The 26,479-nt window shown below is 38.5% G+C and overlaps 1 protein-coding gene across 5 annotated transcripts in view; it reads right to left on the bottom strand.

The window, feature by feature from the left end:
• The window catches only part of PRDM5 (PR/SET domain 5), an 89,595-nt gene extending 65,234 nt beyond the window's left edge, over nt 1-24,361 (bottom strand). For 3 of the 5 annotated variants that reach the window (XM_030027590.1, XM_030027620.1, XM_030027600.1), the window contains exons 1-3: nt 24,134-24,361; nt 18,920-19,003; nt 7,599-7,721 (exon numbers count right to left, since the gene is read on the bottom strand). In XM_030027590.1, the coding sequence (XP_029883450.1) occupies nt 7,599-7,721; nt 18,920-19,003; nt 24,134-24,226 (300 nt within the window). In that variant the 5' untranslated portion in view covers nt 24,227-24,361. Of the gene's footprint in view, nt 1-7,598; nt 7,722-18,919; nt 19,004-23,507; nt 23,765-24,133 lie in introns of those variants that run through there. The other 2 variants (XM_030027632.1, XM_030027610.1) reach the window with 2 other exon arrangements.
• Between the last annotated feature and the right edge of the window lie 2,118 nt (nt 24,362-26,479).

Here is a 26,479-nt window from a genome sequence, read left to right as displayed (position 1 = left end):
CAGCAAATTTGCTGAGGATATACCCTGCCCCATCATCCAGAACATTTCTCTTTTGATATATGCTCTCTTCAACTATTCCATGACATCCTTGTATAAATCTAGTTAAAGAATACTCCTTTCAGCATGAATTTGTTGCAAAAGATGTTAACCACTCTAGCAGTAATACCAATTCTCATTCCATTGTTTATTTCCAAAGCATCACAGGAGTGACCCTGATTTTTTTACACTTTTTGAGAAAGTTCAATTTTTAATTTCTTTCCCTTTTTCAACTCAAAAAGAGGAGGAAGCCAAAGCCATAGGCATTAGCTTCCACTTTTGATCTAAATCCCAATTTTCCCCAAAGTTTACAGATGTTCAGATTAGTGGTCCACTCCAAATCTAACTTTAACTAAAGTGGCATATCACTGTTTTATGAAATGTTGGCTTAGTAAAACTTAGAACCATGTAAAACATACAGAAGTTCACATATGTGACTTCCACTGCCACAAGTAACCACTGAACTCAGCAACTGAACAAGCTTTCAACAGCAATGAACCATTCTGTGTGGCACCATACACTGTAAGTGATGCCAAGCACTCCCTGTTAACTTGCAAAGTCCACACACGTCATGCTGCTCAACACCTCCAGGAGCTCTTTAGCATGTTTTTGACTGAGCAACTTAGATTTAAACCCTTCCAACTGCAATGAAAAGACTTCCATTGATATCAAATGTAATGAGATCACCCCCCACAGTGAACAGGAATATTTGAAGCTACAAGGGGAAGTAGCAGGGCTAGAGTAATTAGCAAGCATGAGGAGGATCTAATCACCAGGATGCTTTGGATGACCAATAACTCAGCCTCTTAAAGGCCCTGGCTTCTTTGGAAAAAAAGTAAAGACCCTTTTGACTTGGCAGATGACATGAGCACACACATCTTCCTGCACATACTCAAGCATGTTCATCTTCCTTACTTCTGTCTTTCTTACAATTGCCTACATTCCCAGATACACCTGCAGTTCAATGCTCTGAAGTAACAAGAATTTGATTCCTGTAGGGATTTCCTTCCTCCCTTTACGTGCTTCTCTCCCACCCTGCTCCCCATCTAAAAATAATACAATTAGATGACAACAACATTTACTTTAAAAGTCACTATTTATCATATAATGCTAAAACACTTTATTTTTTATTGTAGTGCTAATAACAAATGTCATATTCCAAATTTTTACTTCATAACACAGTATCTCAGCAAGAAAAAGCACTTAGTGATCGCAAAACTTGGGAAGAGAGGCCCTTAGAAATCCACGGAGAGATAAAAATGGTAGATCTTTTTGAACCTTAATATCACCACTCTATGCACCAACTTAGTATTAAGAGAGCCTAAAATCAGAAATGAGTTACATTTAAATTAAAAAAAAAGGTTCTGTAATCTCAGTGCTGAAAAGGGTCTAAATGATTCTCGTACTCATAGTTGCTCAGTATTACTGAGGTTCCTATTGCAAAAATCAAAACCATAACAGGTATAGGTTAAGGAATCTCATGGAAAAAAACCACTTATTTCACTCTTCAGAAACTGCTCATTTTGAATTCTTCAATAACAGAATACCTGAACAGCAGTAGTATGTATTCAACAACATCTAAATGCATATGACCCTGGAATTAAAAAAATTCTCCTTTTTCCTACAAAAAATGCAAGAATCGAGCACATTTCTAGTTCTCCCCTCTGAGCATGCAGGAAGCCAACAACTATGTTCATGTTCCTTCTTATATCGCATAACAAATTAATCTTTCCTTTGTAGCACTCAAGCGACCAGTAAGTTTCAGGCAGTCCTGAAAACTGTCCTGTAAATATGTAAATTTATTAGGCAGCCTAACAGTTTGTGCTTGCTTTCTTTGTGTCTTCTCCTCTCACTCTTGCTTTTTAGACAGTCCAGTTTTACTATACTTCTTATAGAGCTCTCTCTCACATACTAACCCTCCTCTGAAGACATTTACTGTTGCTGCACAGGGGTTTTTTACCTCAAGATTAACCAGGACATCACTGAATTATGCCACGCTAACAAACACACATTTGTGAAATATGACTTTAAACCACTCTACCACCTCACAGTAAATATCCTCCTTCACATTAGTTTTTGCTATTCATTATTCTAACTCACTGTTTTCTAAGCTACAGCAGACTGTCTCAGTGTCTGCTTGCTAATGAAAATACACTTGAATTTAAAGCTCTAGCTGGCTGCAATTCTGTTTATAAAACAGTTCCGATGTTAACAACATGATCTCTTTTGCATAGTAATCTCCAGCAGAGAGTGTTTAATAAAATTACAGCTGACAAACAGATGAACTTATCCATTCTGGATGAAGGAATATTGAAAATGTAATACTCTACCAGTCTAAAAGCTGAAAAAAAAACGCAAACTGGTATTTTTGATGGGGGCCATTTCCTTTTGATTATGATAATTACAATGCATTTTTGCTACGTATCAGAACTCATATTTATAACTAAATAGCTAGGAATAGCCCAGGGCAAGAGAGATTACAATTCATACAGTTTCTGTTAATGCAAAAGTTGTAATTCTAAAGCTACTTTAAATATAGTAGAGGATTAACTCATTTCATTACTACTTGAAATAAGTTGGAGAAGCCTCCAGCAATTCAGCTGTGCAAAACACTCAGAAAAGCAATTGGTACATACACAGGTACCCTCTAACCTTTCCATCCTTCTCTAGCAGCCACACAGTGGTATTACGGCAGAGCTGTTAAACATACTTTCTGTGCCTTCCCAGTCAAAGATGGCCCAAACACCACAGCTCCCCTGGGGAGCGGAGGCAGAACTCGGTGCCCAGAACACTCCCCACAACACCACCAAGAGCTCCCAGCAGAACCAGGCTTTTACAAAATACATAGCATTACAGGAAGAAGAAAAAAAAAAAAAAAACCCACAAAACAAAAACAAAAAAAAAAAAAAAAAAAAAAAAAAAAAAAAAAAAAAAACCAAAAAAACCCCCAACAACAACAACAAAATCAAAAACCACCACCATCTTACTTAAAAAAAAAAAAAAATCCCATGCCCTCTAAGTTGCTTTTTCACCACAGGAAGCATTTTGCACAGTCTAAACATGATCATCGGGTACAATTAAGCTATGATGAACTAATCATATGTTGCAGTCAACCCAGGATGTGGTTTACTTTATTCATATACAGGGAAATATGTATTCACTTCATCTTCTTTTAAACTGAATACTGAGCACCAGGTAGCAAACAGTAAACTGATTATCAATCCCTTTATTTCAGATATAAGATTATAACATTTATTGCTACTAAAATGATGCCATCAGCATTGGAAATGTTCTCAGAGTAGACCAAAAAGCTCCTGTTGGAGTATTTGGAGACTAGAAAGAAAACTAGTGGGAAAGATAATTAGTAGAAATTAGCATTAGTGGGTATAAACAAGGAAATCATTATTTTCCATTCACATTTTTGCTAGTTCATACAAAGTCTCCTAGAAAATTGCAGCTGGGCAGCTGTGAAGCACACAAACAGTGTTAAGTTCTTAAGCGTTCATAGAACAGACTTAGGACAAGTAAGTGTTCTACCACTGTGGTTTACTTTCTTTTCACATTTTATAGGCTAGTATCATTTATCTTGGTCAAATATTCTCAGTGAATCAATTTTAGCTTGTGAGATTCACTGGAAACATTCACTTTAAAGAGTAAGCAGTAGAACTGAGAGAGAAAAATCAAATACTTGTTTAAAAATTCAGCCAACCCCACAAAAATCTTCATAACATACATATGTCTGGAGAAAATTTACATTTCACAAGGGTAATTATAATGTGCTAGTTAGAACACAAAGTCTCTAACCATCTCTATTCTATTTTCTCCTCTTAGCAAATCAGCCCTTTCTATAACTATGCAGACGTATTCTACTTTATTATATAATATGTAATCATTCAGTTGGTTTAAGATTAGGAATTTTTTTTGTTTGATGTCATAATCTGTATCATGAATTCTTCTTTTTTTTTTTTTTTTTTTTAATTATTTTAGGTACTTGTTCAGCAATGCAACTGTTTTTTTTTCCCACAGCCACGTTAACTTGAGTAATGATAATGAAGCTAGAACAACTTTACTGATGTAATTCATAACTTCTTCCTCTTTGTAAAACATCATTTTATCATCTTGGTGGGAAGCAGGCAACTCTCAATTCAAATTAAAGGGAAACACTAGTGGAAACATTCCACCAATGTTTTGCCCACTGACTCCATAAAACGAAGTGCTACTGCACTAAGCGGCCTTAAATCTGCTTATCATTAAAGGCAAAGATTGTGGAATTAAAATACTGAAGGATTTGTGGGCTGTGTTGGTTGGGTTTTTGGTTCTTTTTTTTTCCTTAAAGGAATAGCAGAGCTTTGGGATTTGCATGTCCGTCTACTAAAGTGAGATCAAACCCTGCAAATATGTGCATATTCAGCTTTTTTCAACACAAGTAGCACCTACTCATGTTATATGCTATTAAATACTTCTACATATATACATATCTACACAGCTTCAAGGTCACTCACATAGAACACACAACTTACTTTGGCAGCTGATTATTGATGGTACTCAAAAAACCTATGAGATCATTTAGTAAATTTTTGTTTGTTTTCATAAGTTTGCCTTCCCTATACTTTTCATAATTTTGTACATGCTGATAGTGTTTATTCTATTTTTCCCTGTAATTTTTCCAAATGTTTTTCTGTGGAACCTTTTATAGGACTAACATTCTTGCTACTCTTTTTTTCTTTTTAAACCTTTTTAAACCTTTAAAAAATCCTTTAACTCCAGTATGATCCTTTAAAAAGGCATGCAAAAAGCTCTAAGCACACTCTAAGCAAGGTATAACATTATACAATACAGCCTAACAGTTTCTTTCCGTTTCTTTATTTAAATAATTATTTTCATTATCAAAAACCCCACTGATACGCACTGGATATTCCATTAAAACTTCTATTCAGAAGTTCAGGTCATTTTACTGTTTTATTTAAAGTATAATAATGAACATTAATTGTTCACACTGCTCCCTCTTGTGAACCTTACTTTGCATTTGCTAACATTGACTGTCATTTGCTACCACACTGCCGATGCACTGATGACATGCTAATCACTGACTAATGCCTAGGACTCCTCATGGATGAGGACCTTTCATATTTGGTACTATAAGCAGGACAAGAAATCTTTTGATAGATTCGGTATGACTGAGACAAGACAGAAGGAAAACATACAGAAATAATTGCATAGGCAGTGGTCATACTAAGTTAACCACTGACTTGTCATAGACATCAGGAATAGCATAACAAAGCAGTCATTCAGTCAGTGCTGACATGAGTTTTTGCTGAATGGATGAATAGTGAACGCTCTTTCTTATCCGTTACTCAAAATTCAACTGTAGCCTGGATGTTAAGACCTAAAGAGGTCTGAACCAAAGATGACAACCTAGAGTACAGTCCCAGAGAAAAAGCAGATGATGAAGTTGACCACAGTGACGTAAAACAGGAACAGCGACAAGGTCGAAGGAAACAGCATCAGCAGCAAAACCGCAGTCATGTTCAGCCAGCAGTATGAGATGCAATGTCACAGACTGACATTCAGTAAAACTAGAGCTTTGCAAAGTAGGAGAGGCAAATCAAGTGAAGGCTGGCAGATAACCGGTTAGGTTTCCCAGCGCAGTACACTGCTAATAGTAGCATTTAACTACTGTGATCATGGAAGAAAAGCCATGCAGAAAAGGCGTGGTAAGAGATGCAACGGAATGGAAATCACAGAAAACCTTACCACTGGGACAGGAAGGGGGAGGCCGATACCAGGTCTGCAGGGGAACTGGCAGCAGCAATCTCACAATGCAGTCCTTGCTTAAGATCCAGATAAGCTAACAGTCCCACTGGCAAGTAGGAGATTTAAGGAGCTGGACAGGTCATCAACACAGAAGTTGAAATTACTAGTGTTGAGTGCCACTGAGTACCAATAGAGGGGAAGGGGCAGGGGGGAGAACAGCGGTAATGCATCTTTTACAGAACTACATGCTAGGGCTTTACTAGTATTCTTTTTCTACTTAGTAGTTTTAAAATAAATTTTTTTTCCTGTTTGATTTCATCAGAAATGAACTTTGTTTTCTTGGCAAGGAAAAATAATTTTTTTTCATTTGGCCTCAAAATAAACTATGTTATTAAATTCTTTCATCAAGGATCTACAGGCAAATCCTAGGAAAAAAGTCATCTCATGATGAAAAAGCAGAATAATAATCTTAAGAAATGCTAATAATCCTCCTTTTCCTAACTTTTTGCAAATTTTGATTACATCAGCAAATAGCTTGAGTTAGCCTGGAACAACATTTTGGAAAGTATACATTTTAAGCAAAAAAAATTAACACAGCTATGTAATTCTTACTTATGTGGGATTGGAAATTATTTTACTGTAAAACTGAGCTGTTGAAAAAAAATATGCACATAGTTCAATTCTTTCATAGTCTCCAAAAGGAAAATAGCTGTAACTAGAAAAACATCGCTGTCTTTGTTGCATTCTGCAAAGTCACCAAATGCTTCCAAAAATGAGAGATTAAACAGACTAAGACTCTTCAGCTTGAGAAAAGAGCTGTCAAGTAAGAGGGAGAGGATAATAGGGTTCTATAAAACCAAGGATGGCACAGAAAAATGAACATAAAGTAACTATTCACTGTTATACAAGGACTAGGGAATCAAGTGAAATTTAGAAGTTTCTAGAAGAAAAACAAAAGCATGTTTCAACATAACATGTAATTAAAACAGTGGAACTCATTACCACAGAATGCTGCAAATGACAAATATAAAAATGTAAAAATAAGCTGGATAAATTCAGATCCACGGCCAAGACTAGAAAAAGAAAATTATCTTTTTTTATTAACTTATCCTCAAGCACTGCCTGATCATCCTATCAGATAATTAGATCCTTCAATTCTCTTTTTTCTACTGGAATATTTTAAGCATCATGCTTGCTTTCAAACCTGTCACACTTTTATATTAAATTTTAAACTATAAAGCAAATGCATGATCCTGCTTTCCACGCACCTAAGCCCATACCTAAGTTTGGCATGAAACACAACTAGGCCTCTAAATCATTAGTCCTGATTCAGCCAGGTACATAGTTACCTAGTTATCTTTTTAATTTCCACATTGACAAGAAAACAACTATATTCAGGCAAAAGCTTAACTTGACTGAGTAAGGCTGTAGTGAGAAAATTAAACTGTTGTTACAGTAGTGAGTTAACTACTCTGGAAATTTTTTCTTTTTTATGTAAACTGTTCCCTTTAAGCCAGGAGAAATAGTTCCTGTAAGTGATTCAGCACAATTCCATCACAGTGATTAATATAAACCTTTCAAAGAATATCAGATTCTAAGGACCTCTTTGGTCTTTCATCCTATCAATCTTATTTATGGTATTATATTTAAACACAATAGTTCACTTCTAGAAAGACAGGTAGGAAAAGGAAAGCAGTTTGCTACTTTTCTCAGATCTTGCAATTTTACTGCAAGACATAAAGACCAAAGAGGGGATAAATTAGTAAATCAATAACAGGAAGCAAATGGTAGGAATCCACCAAATCTACCTGGATGGCTGCCAGGTTCTTCTGTTCCTGTGATGGAGCCTCATGGACAAAACGCAGCCAATTAGAATGGCGTGGATTGCTTGCATCCAGGATATAAAGGACCTCACCTTTACTCCCACGAACCTGAAACATTAAAAAAAAAAAAAAAGCAAAATTAAAATTGTTTACCAAACACACACAAACATGTTAAACACTAAGGCATGCTTGTGCTCAACAAGTGAATCTTGCATTCAACAGATACTCACAGCTGTGGTGCACATTCACCTTCTTCTATAAGCATATTTATTCACTTCAGAATAGGGGGGCAACTCAAATCCCACAACTGGTGTCAGTTTCCTTTATTGAGCTCCCCCTCTCTTTTCTTAGCCTTTCCTTTAGTAAACAAGTATTATGACTGACTCCTGGGTCTCCCTAATCTGACAGCATGGTCACTGATGCTCATGTTCTTGCCTCTCTCTCTGTTCCTTCAAGTCCTCTTTTTTTTTTTTTTTTTAATGATCTTGCCAGAAACTGATACAACCTGAGAGGTCCTTTCCCATTCCAACCCTATCATCCCTTTTCCAGTTTGCCTTTCTTGAGTTCTCCTCCTTCACGTGTTCTGAAGCCAGCATTTTAACTCCTACAGTCTACCTAATTCTTCTTATACCTTCCTGTCTTTTGTCATTCGGTCTGTCTCTCATCACTTTCTCCAAATTAAGGTTGTAAGCTTTCCTGTCTCCAATTCCTTCTCCTTTCCTCAAAAGTCATTATTATTGTTCTACCTTCCTTCTCCAACATACTGTCCAAGAGTGGACCATTTTCTTCTGCAACCCATACATGTCCTTTAACTCACTCCTCAACTCATTTTGCAGCATTTCTTTTCTGCTGACACTACAGACAAGGCCAACATTAACTTTGTTCTGGACAAAAGGGATATGACATTCGCTAATCTTGTGCTATTCCAATCATGATTTGGTTCCAACACCACTGAGTTCAGTCTCTTGTTCGTAAGCTTCTGTGTTCCTGCAGTTACCCATGTCCATTCAGTGATCTTTGCCTTCATAGTTCTTCACCCTTCACTTTCTTTTTTCATACTTGATATTCTTCTAGACTCACTTGTTGTCCTGTGCTCATTATGTTCTAGCAGATCCTATTCACCCTCTACAGCCAGTTCCTAAATCCATCTATTTCTGCCTCCTTTCACATTTCTAGAAGCATGTCAACCTTCACTGGCAACCATTACAAACAGAGTATGTCCATATCTGAATTCAATTTTTCCACTATCTTTGCCACTTTCCTCTTCTGTAATCTCACCAGTTGCTCAACCAACTTCCAACCTGAATTATCAGTTCTGTCTCCTTTACCATCCCACTACTCCAACACTAAATCCTCTTTTTCCTTCTTTATCACCAAATATAACTTCTCTTCTTCATATAAATTCCAAATCCAGTAGATATGCTTTTGGCTAACTCTTACTGTTAACTCTTACTGCCCCAGACCAATCCTAAATATCCCAGAAACTTATAGAACACTTATTGAAAACCATATTCCTCACTTCCCTTTCAAGTTTTCTATGGGTTTGGGTTTTTTGGTTTTGTTTTGGGGTTTGGTTTTTTCTTCCTTTGGCAAGGGCAAAATCCATCTTGCTCTTGGATGGAGATCTATCTTCAGATCAAGGACCAATATAATTGCATTTATTCATTCCATATATCCTATTTTACAGTTCACTTGAACATCTTTTATATATGCCTCTCTAAAGGAAATTTAACTATGTAGCCTCAATGAATAGCAGTCAGTCTTAAACTATGCTTGGCTGAAATTTTATCAGAATAGGAAATTATTTCAGTAAACAAATTAGTATGCTATATAGGTGAAGGGCTGTAAATTATTTAGTAGAGGAAACAAATACATTCAGATCCATAAAGTTTCTATACTGTGACAAAATTCCAGCTTACATTGAAAAAATGACAATAATAGAAATAGAAACCTAATATTAACCAAGTCATTCGTCCCCCTCAAAACACGTACTGCTGAAAAAAATACAGCTGCCACTGCCATATAAAAAATGGCTTGTTTTGTTTTAAATAATAGATCACTTGAATCTCCACTGATACAGAAGATAGCCATGCAAAAAGGTCATACAGCCATACTATTATTCCATGTGATTTATTTATACAACGAACATATTTTCTTTCTAATCTGTCAACAAGAAGTATCCAGCGCAGGTATTTCCTAAGAGCTAGGCATTTCAGCTATGTAAGATCAAAATTAGATTGTCTTCATGGCTTTGTATTTAAATTGCTCACATTCTTGCTATATTTGTTTCTAATAGATGCAATATCACATTTCTTCAGTATGACTGCTTAAATTACCTAAACATTTAAGATATCATTAGAAAGAAAAAACTGTATTCCATTACAATAATAGCTGGTGACAGCACGTTGTTCTCAGATTAAGTCAAAAAAACCTACTGTAGTTCTGCAAACAAATACAAGTCTTCAAAATTTATTACTGTTCTTCCAAAGGAAGACATCATATCTTAAGAAGGACACATCATGAAAAAGTGCCAATATTTCAAACTTTAAAAGTTATTTTACTTTCGAACACACAGATTAACCACAGTGAAAAGTGTCAAACCTACATATTCAAATGCACCTGGAAACAACATTATCTAACACTAAGCACTGCAATGGGTTTCCCAGAGACGTTGTGTAGTCTCCATCCTCAAAGACATAGATACTCAAAAGCTGTCCTGGGCAGCTAGCACTAGGTGGCCCTACCTGAGCGGGGGGGCTGGACCAGATGACCTCCAGAGGTCCCTTCCAACCTCAGCCATTTTGTCATTATGTGACTATCACCTTGGGAAGTAATGCCTGCTTGTTATTGGAAGCACTGTTTTTGTTAGGAACATGGGCAGAATGAGTGCAATCAAACCATAAAAGCAAGCTTCAAATTTAGACAAAAATACATGCTAATGGTGTATTCACCTCCTGAAAAGTCACCTGCCAAGAAGCAGCACTGCAGTGATTATACTGTAATAAACATCCAGTTCTAAATATGTAATCCACAGAGTAGAACCTCACTTTCAGTGAAAATGGTTAACACTGCAGATTAGCATCTTTGAGTAATTGAAGTCAAAATAATGGCTTTGTGATTTAGCTACCAAAGTATGGCATATAGAAGCCCACCATGTAGGTCCGATAAAGGTTTCCATCAGGTCTTGACTTGAGTTGGAAAGAGAAGCAATAAAGATCCTATTATAAAAAACATATGTTACACTATCTCCCTTTTCATCCATTCTTCTTCATTTGCTTGATCCTCGAATTATATAAGAATAATTTATATTCACTTCAGTGATACACGATCATCTTGGTTGTGCTTTCTCAGTCTCTGCCAATCCATAAAGAGATATCAAACACAAAGGAAAGACTTAACACATAAGGAAACTATTGATAAAAGAATACAATAAATCCCTTTAAGACGTGCTATATTGTCTATTGCTTTTTTCACCTCGTAAAGAAATAATGCTGCATCAAATACACAGATGTGAGGAAGAAAAGTCAAGAAAAACAGTCAAAACAGTGTACTTAACACAGACTAGACTGCTGACATTTACCACTCCTTTTCTCCCTGGTTGCATGGATAGCCAAGTTTCCTAAATGAACAACCAATCTTTGAGCAGCATGGCAGTAAATCCCAAACTTAATCAATATTTAAAACAAACAAACAAAAAGACCAGCTCTTGCTTTGCAAATATATTTCTCAAACCCAAAGCCAGTACAAGCTAATCATGGTAGTTAAATAAACAGCTAGACTCTACATTTTCAGTTTAAAATCACCTAAATATCATCTGTGTTGAATTATTAATGAACTGAAATGAAGTTTGGAATATGTCCCAAAGGGTGCTCCCTCCACTAAAATCCTCAGTCATCCTTTTGCTTTGTGGCATGATCACCAAACAAGAAAATCAGTTTAATTAGAAGACATATCAACAAATACAAGCTAAAATGCTTACACCTGGGTCTGCCTGTAAATCTGTTCTGACATCCAAGGAGACAGGATCAGAGATAGCTGTCACTAACACAGATATTACACCGTAGGCCCACGCAATTCTGCTAGCCACAGCAACAAGGAATTCTCCCTCCTGCACCCCTCCATCAGTGACACTGGAAGGCATGAGAAATGTACTGTGTAGCCTCAGTATCTCCCCCCAACCCTGACAGTTGCACCAGCTCTAACAGCAAGGGAAGAAAATGGGATGACAGTGTCAAGCCGCTTATGTGCTCCTCACGAAACTTAAAGATACTGCAATTTACCTCTCTACACCACAGAACTAGGACTCAGCAGATATATTCCTGGAGCACGACAAAATAAAAAACCTCCCCATACTGAATAAGGTTTCTTGCCTTGCTTTATCTCCAAGAACCCTAAACAGGCTTCTCTCTGCAACAAAGCTTCCAGTCCACTCCCCAGGGGACTCCCTTCCAATCACGCAGCCACTCCAAGAATCTTCAGGACAGCCTGCCTACCACAACTAATGCTGGCAGGAAATTGTTGGAAAACTGAGAATGTCTTTCAGGGAGAGGAAATGAAAAGTACTCTTCTATGTCACAAACCAAAGTAGCAAATTCTTTAAGGAAGATTTTCTTAACGTATCTGCAAGCCAATTACTGCATTTCCCATACACATGTGAACTGTTACAATCTTACATAGTTATAAGGTACTTAAAATAGAGGCAAAAGATTTTTACAGGGCTGAGGTTCCCTGATAATTTTATGAAGTAGTATCAATTTCACAATGCTAGTGAACATATTTGTATTTAAAAATTGTGACATTTGAACCTGTCACCTGTCTACATGAATAATTCCATGTTTGAATGTTATTTCCCAGTTTCTATACAGTTGGTATTACCTGAACTAAGCAAAATCATCCAGTTAGCTTGAGGTGTGTTCCGTAAGATCCCCAAGCTACAGTAGTTAATCCAGAAAGGATTTTAAAAACTATTTTAACAGGACCTGAACTCAAGTGCAAAAGTATTTCTAATTGATTTTCTAAGGCCACCAAACTAAAAATGCTCTTAAGTCATGAGACCCCTGCTAAATAATAAAGGATTCAGTCATCTTCATAGGATCAACAGAGACCTAGAAGGATTGTATGTTATGCCTACGGACAACACGGAGAATCGGTGAAAGAGCTAGAAATAGACATCAAAAGCATAGTCAACAGTAGATGATATCATACTATAATGTTTTGTTTAAAAACAGGAAACAGGACCTTATCCCCGTTTCCTCTAAATAACGGGGTAAATCCACAAAAGTTGAGGCTGCCTGCTGTAGTTCAGTAGACCATCTTGGTCTAGGATCCATTTATTGCTGAGGCCCCTTCAACCACTGAGACCAAGATGTTCCTGTAGTTTCTGTAACCAATAGAGGTGACTTAGGAGTTTCTATTACCAGTGAGTGATGTGACCAGACATGCAGTCACCTTTGATGTCCTAGCCTAAATAATTAAGTAGCAATTTGTTTTGTATTTAAGTACAGGCAGACTTTGGCACGAGCCTAGAACAAGGCTGATTCAAATTCATGCCTGATAACCCATGGCAAGATAGCTTTCTATTTTACTACAACACCCTCAATATTTGGTCACTCACTACAGTCAAACACCTAAAATGTATACACATATCCAAAGCATGCATCAGACATGAGAGCACCTCAAATTGAGGTGCATAAGAATTATCTTCTTGAGAATGAACACAAAAGGCGTCACTGAACTAATTTAGTCAAATGTCTTCACAGTAAGATGAAATACCTGACATTCACTGTTACCACATGCGGGGGTTTTACCTCAAGATCAATCAGGACATCATTGAATTATGCCACATTAACAAACACCATGTCACTATACAAGTATTCAGAAAAAAATATGCCCCTAGTCATTGTATAAGCTACCATATGAAACCCTACACAGCCCTAAATAATGTCTAAGCTGCTTGTAATGCCCATCAACAACATGCACTATTCCATCTGCTAGCCTTTAATGCTGCAATGAAATTATCTCCAGATTTTCAAAATACATCCAAAGTTGTCATGCATGCTACTTCAAAATGCTCATGAGTGCAATTGCAAACACTCTACCATGCGCACCTGGCAAGAGAAGAAGAAAAAAAACTTCACTGAAAATAAGCAGATGGTTATCTTTGCTGAAGGCAGTAAACACACTGCCTGCTTTCTGGAAACCATTTTCTAAACATTTATAAATCTAAAAATGTATGTTCATTCAAATAATAATGTAAAGAAAAGTATTGTTTTCTGCATTGCATTTTTTTTGATTAGCTGAAAACATGATTTTTATTGTTAATATTATAAAACAGCTAGACGCAATACTTCTGCATCCTCAGTTTCAGACCTCCATCACAGAGCTCTCTGCAAAGTAAAAACTCACATTTTAACACTGCTGTAGAAAGTACGCTTGCAAAAGGAACGTGAGGCAGCAACTGTTGATTTGCTTACTCACTAAGAAGTATTGGGACATAGACAATACGTGACCTTTTTCTTCAGCCGAAACATACAGCAACAGTTCTTCTTGTTAACGAAGCTCCTTCTGGTGCATGACATTATTTGACCTCATCAGAGACAGCATGGTTCAGAAAGCTTATAGAAGTTCCTAGACTTCTGCTAACATTCTGTGGAGCTTTCACAAGAAAGGTTGAACTTCATGTACACTGGATGGATACCCAAATCTCCTTAAGCAAATTGTGTGTGATCTTCCATAACAAGTTCAGATTAGAATACTAGCACCTCAACATATCAACATGTACTTTCTAACATCTTAAATAAATCACATAACTGAAGATGTGAGGCTAACATTCTCAGTCACTTTTGGGAGTAAATTCTTCTTATCACCAAAACCAGAAGATCATTAAGGTGCCTGTTCCAAAAGTCACTAAAATTAATACAAATTCATACACTTAACATGAATAAAGATGACTAAATCAAGCTTTAAAAGAGTTGATTAATGAAATTTAGCTAAATAAACAAACTGGTAAGAATATTAATAACTACTTGGGACACCTATCTATCCCAGTGGGGGTTAATTTAACAAAATTGGAAATTTAGGACACAAACTTGCAACTAAGAAAGGGCATCAATGTCTGACTGTTATGTGTGGCAAAAGTTATCTTAAATGCAACTTGCATAAAAATGCATCCAGATGCATTTGTCCAAGAAATGAGAAAAAAACATTTCTGAAAATTAAACAATGATTCACACAAAAACATTAAAAGGAAACAATTTTAAACATAAATACTGTCTGAGGAGTGATGATTTGGAAGGTAGTCTTCATACAAAAAAATAAAGACTATATTGCTAAGAACTAGATTTCTAATATTACATTCATCTTGAGAGCAAACACAGAATTCTTCAAATTAAGATTTATTTTATCATGAAACTCACAACGTAATTCAACTTAATGCCTTGTATGTATAAGCCTTCCTATGCCAGAACCACATTTTACAGGAAAGATATCAAAAAAAAAAAAAAGGCACCAAAAAAACAACAACAAAAAACCCCACACCACCATTAGCTTAAAGTGCTTGACTTCTCATACCTATCTAAAGCTCTGATCTAAAGCTGGTTGGAGCCAATAGCAGATTTTCTGTTACCTTCACTAGTTTTCAGGCAGGCTTATTTAATTGAAAACAATTGTCACTGCAAAAGTGATGAGAGTTAAGTAGTAGAAACATAAGTTCATTTCATTTTCTCATATAAATAAATATGAACATTATCTTCCATTGAAAGACTGATTTCCAGCATGTTTCTGTTCTTCTCGGTTTTAATATAACAATGAAGAAAACATAATCTTGGCAGATAGTCAGAAACCAAACCTGAAATATGTAACATTCATCATTACACAGCGTATTGTGTGCCATCCAATCCTGACCAATATTTCTTCACGGTATGTCAGAGTATTTGAAGAAAGACTAAGTCTTTCCAGCCCTCCCTGTTTTAACATTTGCCAAAGTCATCACCAAAAGTATGTGCTTGCCACAATCCAATAGTAGCAAAATGAATGCCACTTTCTTGGTTAGGAACAATAATAAAAATAAACTGAACAGATATCTTCCCTTTGCAGAGGGACATCTGAGCCTCCAAAGGCAAAAACTTTTGTGAACTTTAATACCTAAGGATTATCTTGTTCTTGCCTTAAAGCACTTGCTCTTCCAGCAAATACACGTAATTTGAAATTGCTATGCCAAGTATACCAATACAGACCAATGAAGCAGTATTTTATCAAGGTGTTAGAGGGATGCTAAGAATAAGAACAAAACTCTCAATTTGTCACCAGCAACTAGCTGCATACTTAAACTAGCACAACATGCAATTCAGTGTGAGAGATAATGACATGGGCACTGGGGGATAACAAGGAGATGGGTTTTTTTGACAGAAAGAAAGAAAAAGCATAAAGCCATTTAGACACTTTCTTGGCTTTTTATTATTACTGCTAACTATATGGTTACCACGGGTTTGCTTTTTTTCACTTTCACATCACTTGTAAATAAAACATTTCAGCATATAGCTCTTTACAAAGATAACAGCAAGATCAAGGATGCTTCCCCCCACACCACATCCTCTGGAATCTGTTGAACGAGCAAGCATAAACCTTTGATTTCTTCAAAACTATGCAAGTTACAGGCAGACTAACAGCATTCTGCTGTATTTAATTCAAACACAAACTCTAACATCCTCAGAACTTTATTTAACAAAATCACTGGACCCAATAAATTTTTGGGGTTCCATGTTTTCCCAAAGACCAAAAGAAAACATAACGCGTACAATTCTGTCTCAACATGACATCTTAAAGATGCCAGCTCACAATCCTGGTGTCAGAGAAAAAGAAATAGCTTGATCAAAACAGACCACATCACAGACCACAACTCTACGCAACTAGAAATGCATGTGGTAAACTTCCTCACAGAAAACTATTCCACAAAATTGAAGCTCAGATCCCAGGCATCACATACCAAGAAAAGAAATGTTCCATTAATGTTCATTTTTACTTGACTTACAAAAAGCCTCTATACTTAGCCTGCTTTCTAAAGGTGTCCTCTCTGAAAACGCATTTTTTTGACTGCCATCAGACTGTGAGGTCAGGCTTTAGTGTGCCTTCATCCAACAGTCTTCAGATTAATTATTTTTAATATCTTTGGTACAGCTGACTATGCACAGACTTGGCTAGTTGCTGTGACTGCCTCCCACAGTATCTGGAATAACCATCTACTTGGACTGTTCAACTTTTTACTTTCTGCATTCCTGGTCTCGATTTTCAACTTAAGACTACTCTCAGCATGATTTAAATTATATTATAAAGCTCACGTTCAGATCAACTTCAGTAAACATGAACGACTTGGGTTCAAACCTTCAGGAAGTCATAAAATTTGGTATGCAGGAATCTTTTCAAGGCTCTCAAAACTACGTTACAATAAGATATTATGAAATGGTTTTAGGACGGCTCATAAAAAACTCATTTTCTGGTTTGCTGTCAATGGGGTCATATTAGTGTCATCAGTAAATACATGTATTTGGGTTTTATTTTCTGTCTTACAGAAACAGATAAATCTCATTTAATCATCACCAATGAGGAATCTGGAAAATCATATGGCTTTCCAACAAACTTAAATACCTTCTTGCTGCTATAATCCACTCACCATCCCTTCTGAAAACTTTGTCCTAGCTCAAGTATTTTACTGATTTAAAATAACCTGCAGAAACATCATGAAAAGGCAAGTGAGCCAGGGCACATTAACATGTACTGTATTCAGCAAACATTTGTAATAAAAGCACATTGTATTGGGGTTTTATCAGCTGAGAACAAACAAGATGAAATCAGTTACTCTGAGTACATAACTAAAGGAGAGAGGGGAATGAATTGTCCGCACCTCCTCTCCGAGAAAGGGTATTTTGGGCACACCCCTAGACTAAAAAAAAAAGGGGGGGGGGAGGAGGAAGGGGGAAAACAAAGGCACAGGGATTCACAGACTTGAGTTAGCACTCATCTAAGAATATTTTGCCACTCGCTATATTTATATTGAGTTTGGGTTTAATGAGATGGGCTTTTAGCATTCTCTCACTCATTGTTCCAGTTTGTAGAATCTATTTATAGCTCTGCTAAGACTGTATCAATACTATGCTCTCTTTATAAGCTGCTCAGCAATGTTAATGCTAGAGGTTTTTTTTCAAATAAACATTTATTTTGTAATAAATACACAGAAAGTGCTTTAAGCCAGATGTCAAACATAAGCTTTTTTTTGTACAGTGCCACACAACAAAAAAATAACAGTCATCCTTCCACCTCTAACCACAGAAAGGTGAAAAAGTAGGAAATGACTCCCTTTCTCAGTGTAAAACAGGACTAAATATGCATTCGATAGAAACTGCTTGGCTGGGGGAAAAAAAAAAAAAGGAAAAAATAAAGGAAAGGAATTCTGCTCAAACAACTACAGCAGAAAAGATTACAAAGACAGGACAGAAGCACCGAAAGGAAGGTGTTTATAACAAGTTGGAAGTGTTGTTATTGCAAGTATTTTTCAGCTAGTGTAATATCCTCAACTGGTAAGCTCAGACAGATTCTTGCTACAAACATACACAGCTATGACAGGAACTAGGATGGGTTAAGGACCTAATTACGAGGTCTAGTGTATAAACTATTGTTGCTCCCTAATAATACTAAAAAGTTTAGAAGAGCCCTGAAACTCGTTATGCCTTCATCTGCCCACAGCACCAAGTTTTTATTTTGCTAAAGATCTCACGACACCAAGTTTTTATTTTGCTAAAGATCTCACAACTACACATTGCATTACAAAGTTGCTAAAATTTTAAAACTTCACTTATCATACAATTGCCAAACACCAGCACAAGTGTCACAGCAGGAAATGTTTTATATTATAGTTGGAGGAAACTATGAGCTGACACCTGTTCATCAGAATAAATCAGTATCTCAGGAACTTACAATGATCTTCCCATATTGAAATTACTTTCATCTTTTTTTTATTTTCACATTTCTCAATAATTTTTCACAATTTTTTTATATTTTTATGTTTTGCTTGACTTGATATTTTTCACACTTCATTGATTAGAAACTATCATTTGGTATTTCTTTATCATTGTAAAGAAGTCAATGCCCCTCCACCCAAAAAGCATATTTTAAAAGCATCAGTAAGTACAAAATCTCACTACAGTATCTTTAAGTACCTTTAAGCTGGGGGGGGGGGGGGATTTGTTACGGTAAAAGCTTAATTCTGAGACCACTTTTTGCTAGATGTGATGATGTCACTCTAGACTACTCACTTCCCACATGAGCCTGCAGTCTGTGTTCTCATCCAGTTCCTGGGGCATTCTCTTCTCCCCTGCAAAGGGGCCAAATTTTTCACCCTAAGGAATAATTATAAAACAAAAAGAATCAGTGAAAAAAAAAAAAGGCAAGTGAATTACTGAAGTACAGCAGAGGTATTATTTTTAGCTTCAAATGGAAAGGGACAGTTTTCCTTTGTCATCTTACTATATGCCAAGAAGGTGGACATCCCTGAGGGTTCAACTGCAGTCTCATTCCCATTCTTTTCATAGCTTGGAAAATCTCTTAAAACCATACCTTTCCTCTACATGCTTATTTCCCCTTTGGGAAACACCATTTTTCTTTATTTTAAATAAGGCTGAAATTTACAAGTCAAATTTCTTACATTTCTTGTAAGATTTTCAGGAAGCACCTTGCAATAGATATCCAACTAAAACGTAAAGTATCTGGCAAGCACAAAGTTTACATTAGATTTATTTGCAAGATTATTTGCAACACTACTTTTTGAAGTACCACAAATCAAAACACTGAATAACTGAGGTTTTGATCATACAGAGAGATCCATTTAAAAATGTAGGGAGTATGCACGTGTCTATGAATTAATTCAAGCCTTCATAAACAATATTAAAATGTTATGCCACCTGCTAGTCATAACACGTGCTGTGAAAGCATCCATTGATATGTTCTAAAAGTTTTGGGTATTGGTGGTTTTTTCCTTCACAGACATCATACTAGCAGCAGGGTAAATTATTTAAATAGGACTTTCTTCTTACACAGGTGGGTTGTTTTTCCCCGCCCCCTTTTGTCCTTATTTGCAGTGACAAGCCCTACAAACCAGAATGCAGACTGCTATGTTCCTTTAGGCAGTATTCGGATCAAAAAGCTCCATATACTTTTAAGCATTAGAGATTGTAACTATATAATGAAAAGCAACTCTGGTGTTTCTTTAAAAATAACAGTATTTTGGCTAATAAAAGTATCAATCTTGTCCACATGTCCCTTCCCCCAGGCACATTCCATCATCTCAGAAACAGCCTGCTACATGTTTTCCCTCTTGCTTAGTTTTTACAGACTGTCTACAGGTAGAGTGCAGAGGAAGAAGTGGAATGTAAGACTTCCAGGATCATTCCACTTTGAAACAACCAATCAAATAAAAAAATCCTGGTATTTAAAATTAAACCTGAAGAGGTAATAAACAAAGGAAAAGAAAATTGGCATTGCATAAACAAGGCAACAGAATTTAGGAGCAGTGTTTTAAAATGTGCGCAATGAAGATTTCATTACTAAGAACAGCAAAGCAGAAAGTAAAAAGACAGGAACAGCAGAAAACAACTGGAGCCCACAGCAGTAATCGAGACACAAACATGGGCAATGATAGCAAAAACTGGCACTATGGGGCTTCATCTTCACTGCTCACTGGTCTCCATACCACCTTTCACAGTTTTGCTAATCAAATAAGGTTAGAATTCCTCCCTTGCCAGCTTTACAAATCCTGGGATTTAATACTCAAACTGAAACTTCCTCCTTCTTGTACCTCATCAGCAATGAAGGTGAAAATACAGGAAAGTCAATACAGTTATATGTGTCCAGCCATCAACATTCTCAGCTCACACTGAGTGCCACCCCAGCAAACATACCACTGTCTAATAGAGGCCATGCATGTATTACATGGGAGGCAATTTGCTCTAGATTGTGTTGTTTGTTTAGATGAAGGAGGAGGAAGAGTCAAGACGGTGGCAGAGGAAATCTGCTCTGGAAATGTACGGTCCTATCTAGCTCAGTAAAGATAAAGTAGGCCTTTTCTGGAGCAGATACTTCCTGCCAGGCTGAACTGGCTTTCCCCATTCACTTAGAAAGCAACAAGTAGCAAGGAAAGCAGCTCACTACAATTGCTGAGCTCTAAGAGAGGGCATAGTTGTATCTGCAGAATCTCTCATTACTCATAGCAAATATCAAGATGAAAAAAAGCTTATTGGACTATAACCTGTATTAGTTCTATAGAAAGGAAAAGGAAAAAAACCTCCATACATTTAATATGGAAATTATTTGAAGACGTAAGGAATAAGGAACCTAAAAAGCCAGTCTCCCACACTCACTTCAGCGGCAGAGTAACACTTAAGATGGCATAGAGATTAATTTCTTCCTTAAGTATTCTGGAGGTTTCCACAACCCTCACCACAGTAATACTTTCATCCTTGCAATCCAAAGGATCCCTAGATACCTTATAAAGCACCTACAGTGGTCATTTTACCCATCACTGAAGCACACATCACCTTTGGGATGAAGCACAGCAACAGCTTAATGCTGCATACTGACTCAACCCAAGAAACACCATACATCATTCCTCTCTCAGCTACTCCAGACAAATAAACCTCTACTACAATATGTTTAAGACCTTCCAGAAGCTCAAAACAACCGCAAAAGCAAAAGGCAAGATGGACACCTCTAAATGTAAAGTAAATGTAACATGAACAATAGGTGATTAAGACTTCTAAACACTTTTTATAGCTTCTCAAATTCGGAGAGAAAGCAGAAATTAGAGACAGCAAAACCTGATGTCTTGGAACACAAAGGTCCATGAGGTAAAAGTAATTATTCATTTAGTCTTCCAGAGCATTTTCTTCATATATATATTAGTCCTAGTTAACAAACATACTGTCGTATGCCAATTTATATTGATCAAAAACATGCTAAGACTTCAAATTCCTCTCTGATCAATAAAAGTGAGGCATACAATACAGTCTAAAGTCAACTCCAGAAATGATTCAAGAGATGAAAGGCACATCATTCAATTGTCAAAAAAAGCTATTTTCAACAGCTGCTTTCAAGAAAGCAGCAATGACTAATCTTGTTCCAGTCACAGCTAAACACTGAGAAACGTAGCAGCTCTCTGATGATTATACCAAGGGTCTTATGACACTGCTGCTGTAACCAAAGGCCCGCTGTTGCAGAAAAGAAATTACAAGAGAATCACAGCTTTTGGTAAGGTAACAAAACAAAATAAAAAGTTTCCACCTTTTACGATTACAGGTGAAAGCTCAAAAGCACCGCATAATGCCTGAAGCTGCAATAGCAGATGGCAGACAACAGCAGTTCAAAATGTATCATTACCAAAACTTTGCTAATAGAATTTTCAGAGGCCTACTGCATGATTGCTTAGCACTTGGAGAGTTGGTACTGCAATTTCTGATTATAAGATCATCTGAAACGTGTTTTACTTTCAGTTAAGACAACTGCAGTTGTGTGACAGCAATAGAGAGAAAATGGTGCAGCATTTCCTACTTAGCAACCTAAGATCTTACTTCACAATTAAGTGTCACATTCAATACCTCCTCCCAACCCCAAAGCTCCAAGGAATTAATTTAACACCTATTAGCTACTCTGTATCATAGCCATGAAGTGTAATACTGCTGCCTCATTACTGGACAGGAGAGTATGTTGAGAGCACTTCAGGTGTCATTTTTCTTTCCATGGAAAAGAGTAACACACAGTCTGGCTATATCCAGCGCATCATCTGTGTTATGTACACATCCACCCTTCTCTGAACAGCCGTGGCAACACACAGTGCTTAGGTCTCCAGCCATTTTTAAGGAATACCTGTTTCAACCACTGCCCACAGAGCAACTCAAGAGCTGGTTCCTCGGCCTATCAAAGACCAAAGCCTGCCTGTCAGACACATACTTCTGATCAAGGCTTTGCATACCACAACTGTCTGCGCTACCAGCACAGAAAATTCACTGCCAAACAAAGGACAAGCCTGTAACAAACACTGTCACCAGATACTCCTAATACAAACAAATCTTACTACAACTGCCTCTGCCTTTACTTTCTGCATTCCACATGCAATACATGTCACACTTGCAACGTTTCAGTTTTGCAAGTATGTCCCGTATGATGCGCTCACATTGGCCGAGCTCTGACAGCACATACTTTGCCTGTATAAAGAGAGTTCAAAAGCAACGTGGAGTAATTCAGGCAAGAAAATGCTCTATTTTTCCTAGCACACAGCTCTAATGGTTCAGTTGACAACAGTGTAAAGGAAGGGGGCTCAGACCCTGAACTCTGAACTGACATTCAGAATTGACATGCGGATGATGATTTCCACAAGTTTCACTCTAGAGCTCGCTCTATTTCAGAATCCAGGGATTAATACATGCTAGTAGTGTACAACCTTCCTTGCTGTGTGAACTCCCAGGGTTTTCAAATGGAAGTTCAGAACCTCAGTGGAAAAAATTTAAGCCAAGTAATATAAAATTGTTCCCCTTCTACCTCCCATTAACACTCAGGGACACCTTAAAAATGAGAGACCTTTACCCTATGGTGTCTAAGCCTTCTTTATGAAACCACTGAAATATTAGGCAGCCCTCCCAACCCACTCAGAGCCAAAATCAGAACAAAGATGGAAAGCAAAACATACAAAATACATAGAAGTGTGTACTAATGCAGGGTTCATAACTTTAGGTATGCCTTTATCTGTTCTAACAAGCCACCTGGATAGTTATAATTGGGATTTCAGATAACCGGGAGCCTTTCAATTCCATTACGAGGTGTCAAGGGACACGACCTGGTTGAGCTCTGAGAGACCCGCAGTTCAGCTGAAACACATCTTTCACAGGCCCGGCTTTATCATCCCGAAACGATGAGTTTAATCACCCATCCCACCGAGCTCTAAGAGCAGGGAGGCGACGGGAGCCTGCGACGGACGGGCGGGTACCTCTACCTCAGAGGCGCACCGCGCTCTGAAGCCAGGCGATAACCACGGAGACAGTCCCGTCCAGAGGAGCTCTGCCCTCAGAACAGCGCCAGAAACGCAAACCAACTTAAGAGAAACGGGGGAAACAAAAAAACCCACAGAGAAAACCCTCCAGCAGACCCCGCAGGGTGATCGGCGGCCCGGCCGGCCTCCCGCGTCCCTTCCCCGCCCCAAGCGGCAGCGCCCCGGGCACCGGGAGGCTCCCTTTTATCGGGCGGGGGAGGGTGAGGGGGGAGGCGGGCGGTGCCTCCCCTGAGGAGAGGGAGCCCGGGCGGACGGAAGTGGCGGCAGCGCCGACAAAGCGGGGCTGAGGTGAAGTCGGAGCGCGGCAGCCCGGCCGGCGGCGGTGGCGGCGGCTCAGGGGCGGAGGAGCCGCCCCGCTCTCCTGTGATACGTGGCAGCCGCTCCCCGCCGGGCCGGGACAGGCCGTTACCCCGCTCGCCCGGCCATCACCCACCTTTTTGACTCTGCGGGCCGTGTAGAGCCCCATCCCGTCCTGCACTTTTGACGACTTCAGGGCAAACCTATCCGGCACGTACATGCCCAGCATTTTGTACCGACTCGGGCCGCCGCTTGCTACCGGGGAGGAGGATTACCGGGGACTTCCATCCCACCGGGAGAAAGAGAGAGAGACGGAGAGAGACCGGGGGAGGGGGCAGGAAGAGGGGCTGGTTGCGGGGCTTTCCCGGCTCCTGAGGAAGAGGGGAGGAGCCAGCCCGCCGGCGGGGCCGCGGCGGGACGGGGCGGGGCGGCTGCAGGGGGCGCGCGCGCCCGGCGGGGGCAGGAGCCGGGCAGAGGCTCGCGCGCGGGGGCCTCGCGCCGTCGAGGGGAGCCCGCCCGCCCGCCCGCCGGGCGCGCGCGGGTTCGTTGAATCGCGCCCGTTCGTTGAATGTCGTGACAGGAAAAACGAGGCCTTTGGGTTTCCAACAGTCCCAGCTGCTGAGGCCTGGCCCCGGCGACACGCTGCGGGGCTGGTGGCCTCCTGAAGTGCTGCCGTGGGGTAACGGCACGAGCGGCGAGCTCTGAGAAGAGGCACAGGAGCACGGTCCTCACCCGTAGGCTGGGTTTCGTTTCCAGAGCAAACGGCTCTTCCATCACCCAGTTCATGGCTTTGTGGTCCGGCACCATTCTGGCAATCGGCCATCGTCAGCGGGTTGGCTTTTCACTCGGGTTTCTGCAGCCATGTAACCTAAAGGCAGGTGTTAGAGGAGAGCAGTGAGCAGGCAGCACTGGGACTCAAGTTTGAGAGATGGAGTTGACTGTGGAGACCAACAGAGGCAGATGGGCTTCACCTTGTCACAAAAATCCAGAGTTGTTTTTTTAAGAACTGGGACTTCCCACCTACGTGCTGAAATACGTTATCTCCTGGTACTTACAGGTATGACTGCTTAAAAGAACAGGGGTGTTCTCACCAGCAAGAACACCCAAACACACTTCAGTGCTACGTAACAATTCCATGAGCACTATGTTTTCTCAAACATCACTCATCCTCATTATTTTTGTACTGCAGGAATGGGTGAATCCAGATTCACTTTTGAAACCACATAATCCTTCACTTTTGGGGATTGTTTTCAAGGGAACTCAGATGGAATGCCAGAAATTTAGCAACCCTAAAGGAACCCAAACATAACACTGTTTTTGTCTAAAGAGTAACATCCTATATATTCTTACAACGTACCCAGCAGGGGCATTGTATTCTAATACCGTACACAATCTAGTTTGAACAGGGAGAAAGAGGTTACACTTTAGCAGGTTGCTAACATCAGACCAGTACTCTCTCTCATAAAACCGCAATATCCAACATTGAACTCTTTCTAGAAAGCTGATTAATTTCAGTTGGGAATTCAGCCCACATCATACATATTGTTGCTCTCTAAATTGAAGTAGTATTTTATTTGGAAATGGGATTTGGTTACATCTGATTATGCAGTTAAAAGCAAGTACAAAGGCATGTGAGGCAAGCAGAGGCAAAAGGAAAAAAAACTGAGAAAATGCTATATTTATAGACATATTTTTAAATTGTGCTGCTAATATTAATAATTAGACCACTGAACTGCAACAACCTCTTTTTCTTAGTATTCTTCCAGAGACATTAACAGATGTATAAATAGTAGAAGTTAAGTAAGTATTAAAAGCTTCTAGTTCCCACCAAATTATTAGAAAAACTTTATTTTAGTTACAACATGGCAGCCAACAAATCATCATAAAATTGCATGTATTGTTTTGGATCAGTTGGATTTCTGCCAGTCCATAGGTAGACATCTAGCGAAAAATAAAATTAAAAAAAAAAACAAAACAGGGCTAGCTGAACACAAGACTCCATTTGACTACTTTCTAGTGCCGTTATATATTGCGCACAATGATGCCATTTTGTGTTTACTTTCTACAGAGTCATATGGTAGATATCATAAAACTTTAAAAAAAAAAATCCTAACAAAGGTAATGTATATTCTCACCAACACACAGGTGTATACACAAATAGGTATATAGTGCTGCATGATATCCTTTGATATATAAGCAGCTGCTCAGGTAGGTTAGATGAGGCCCTCACTTTGACATGAAAAACAAAAGGAAGAGAGAATCCAACAACATAGTTGGAAGAATGACTTTTGGGATGAGAACAGAGACACAGATTTTACACCTAGATATTAATCTGGACACTGACTGTTAATTTAGTAAAAAATAAAAAGAATTAAAATGGAGTATCTAAATCTATGTAAGTAAGAATTTTAACACCTCAAAACCAAATGCATTGAACCGAGAGGAATTAAGTTGCCTGGGGCAACTGCTTCAGTTTTAAGAT

This window comes from Aquila chrysaetos, chromosome 1 (assembly GCF_900496995.4).
Source record: "Aquila chrysaetos chrysaetos chromosome 1, bAquChr1.4, whole genome shotgun sequence".
Taxonomy (NCBI): domain Eukaryota; kingdom Metazoa; phylum Chordata; class Aves; order Accipitriformes; family Accipitridae; genus Aquila; species Aquila chrysaetos.
The sequence above is the reverse complement of the archived record's forward strand: the minus strand, read 5'-3'. Positions and strand labels throughout refer to the sequence as shown.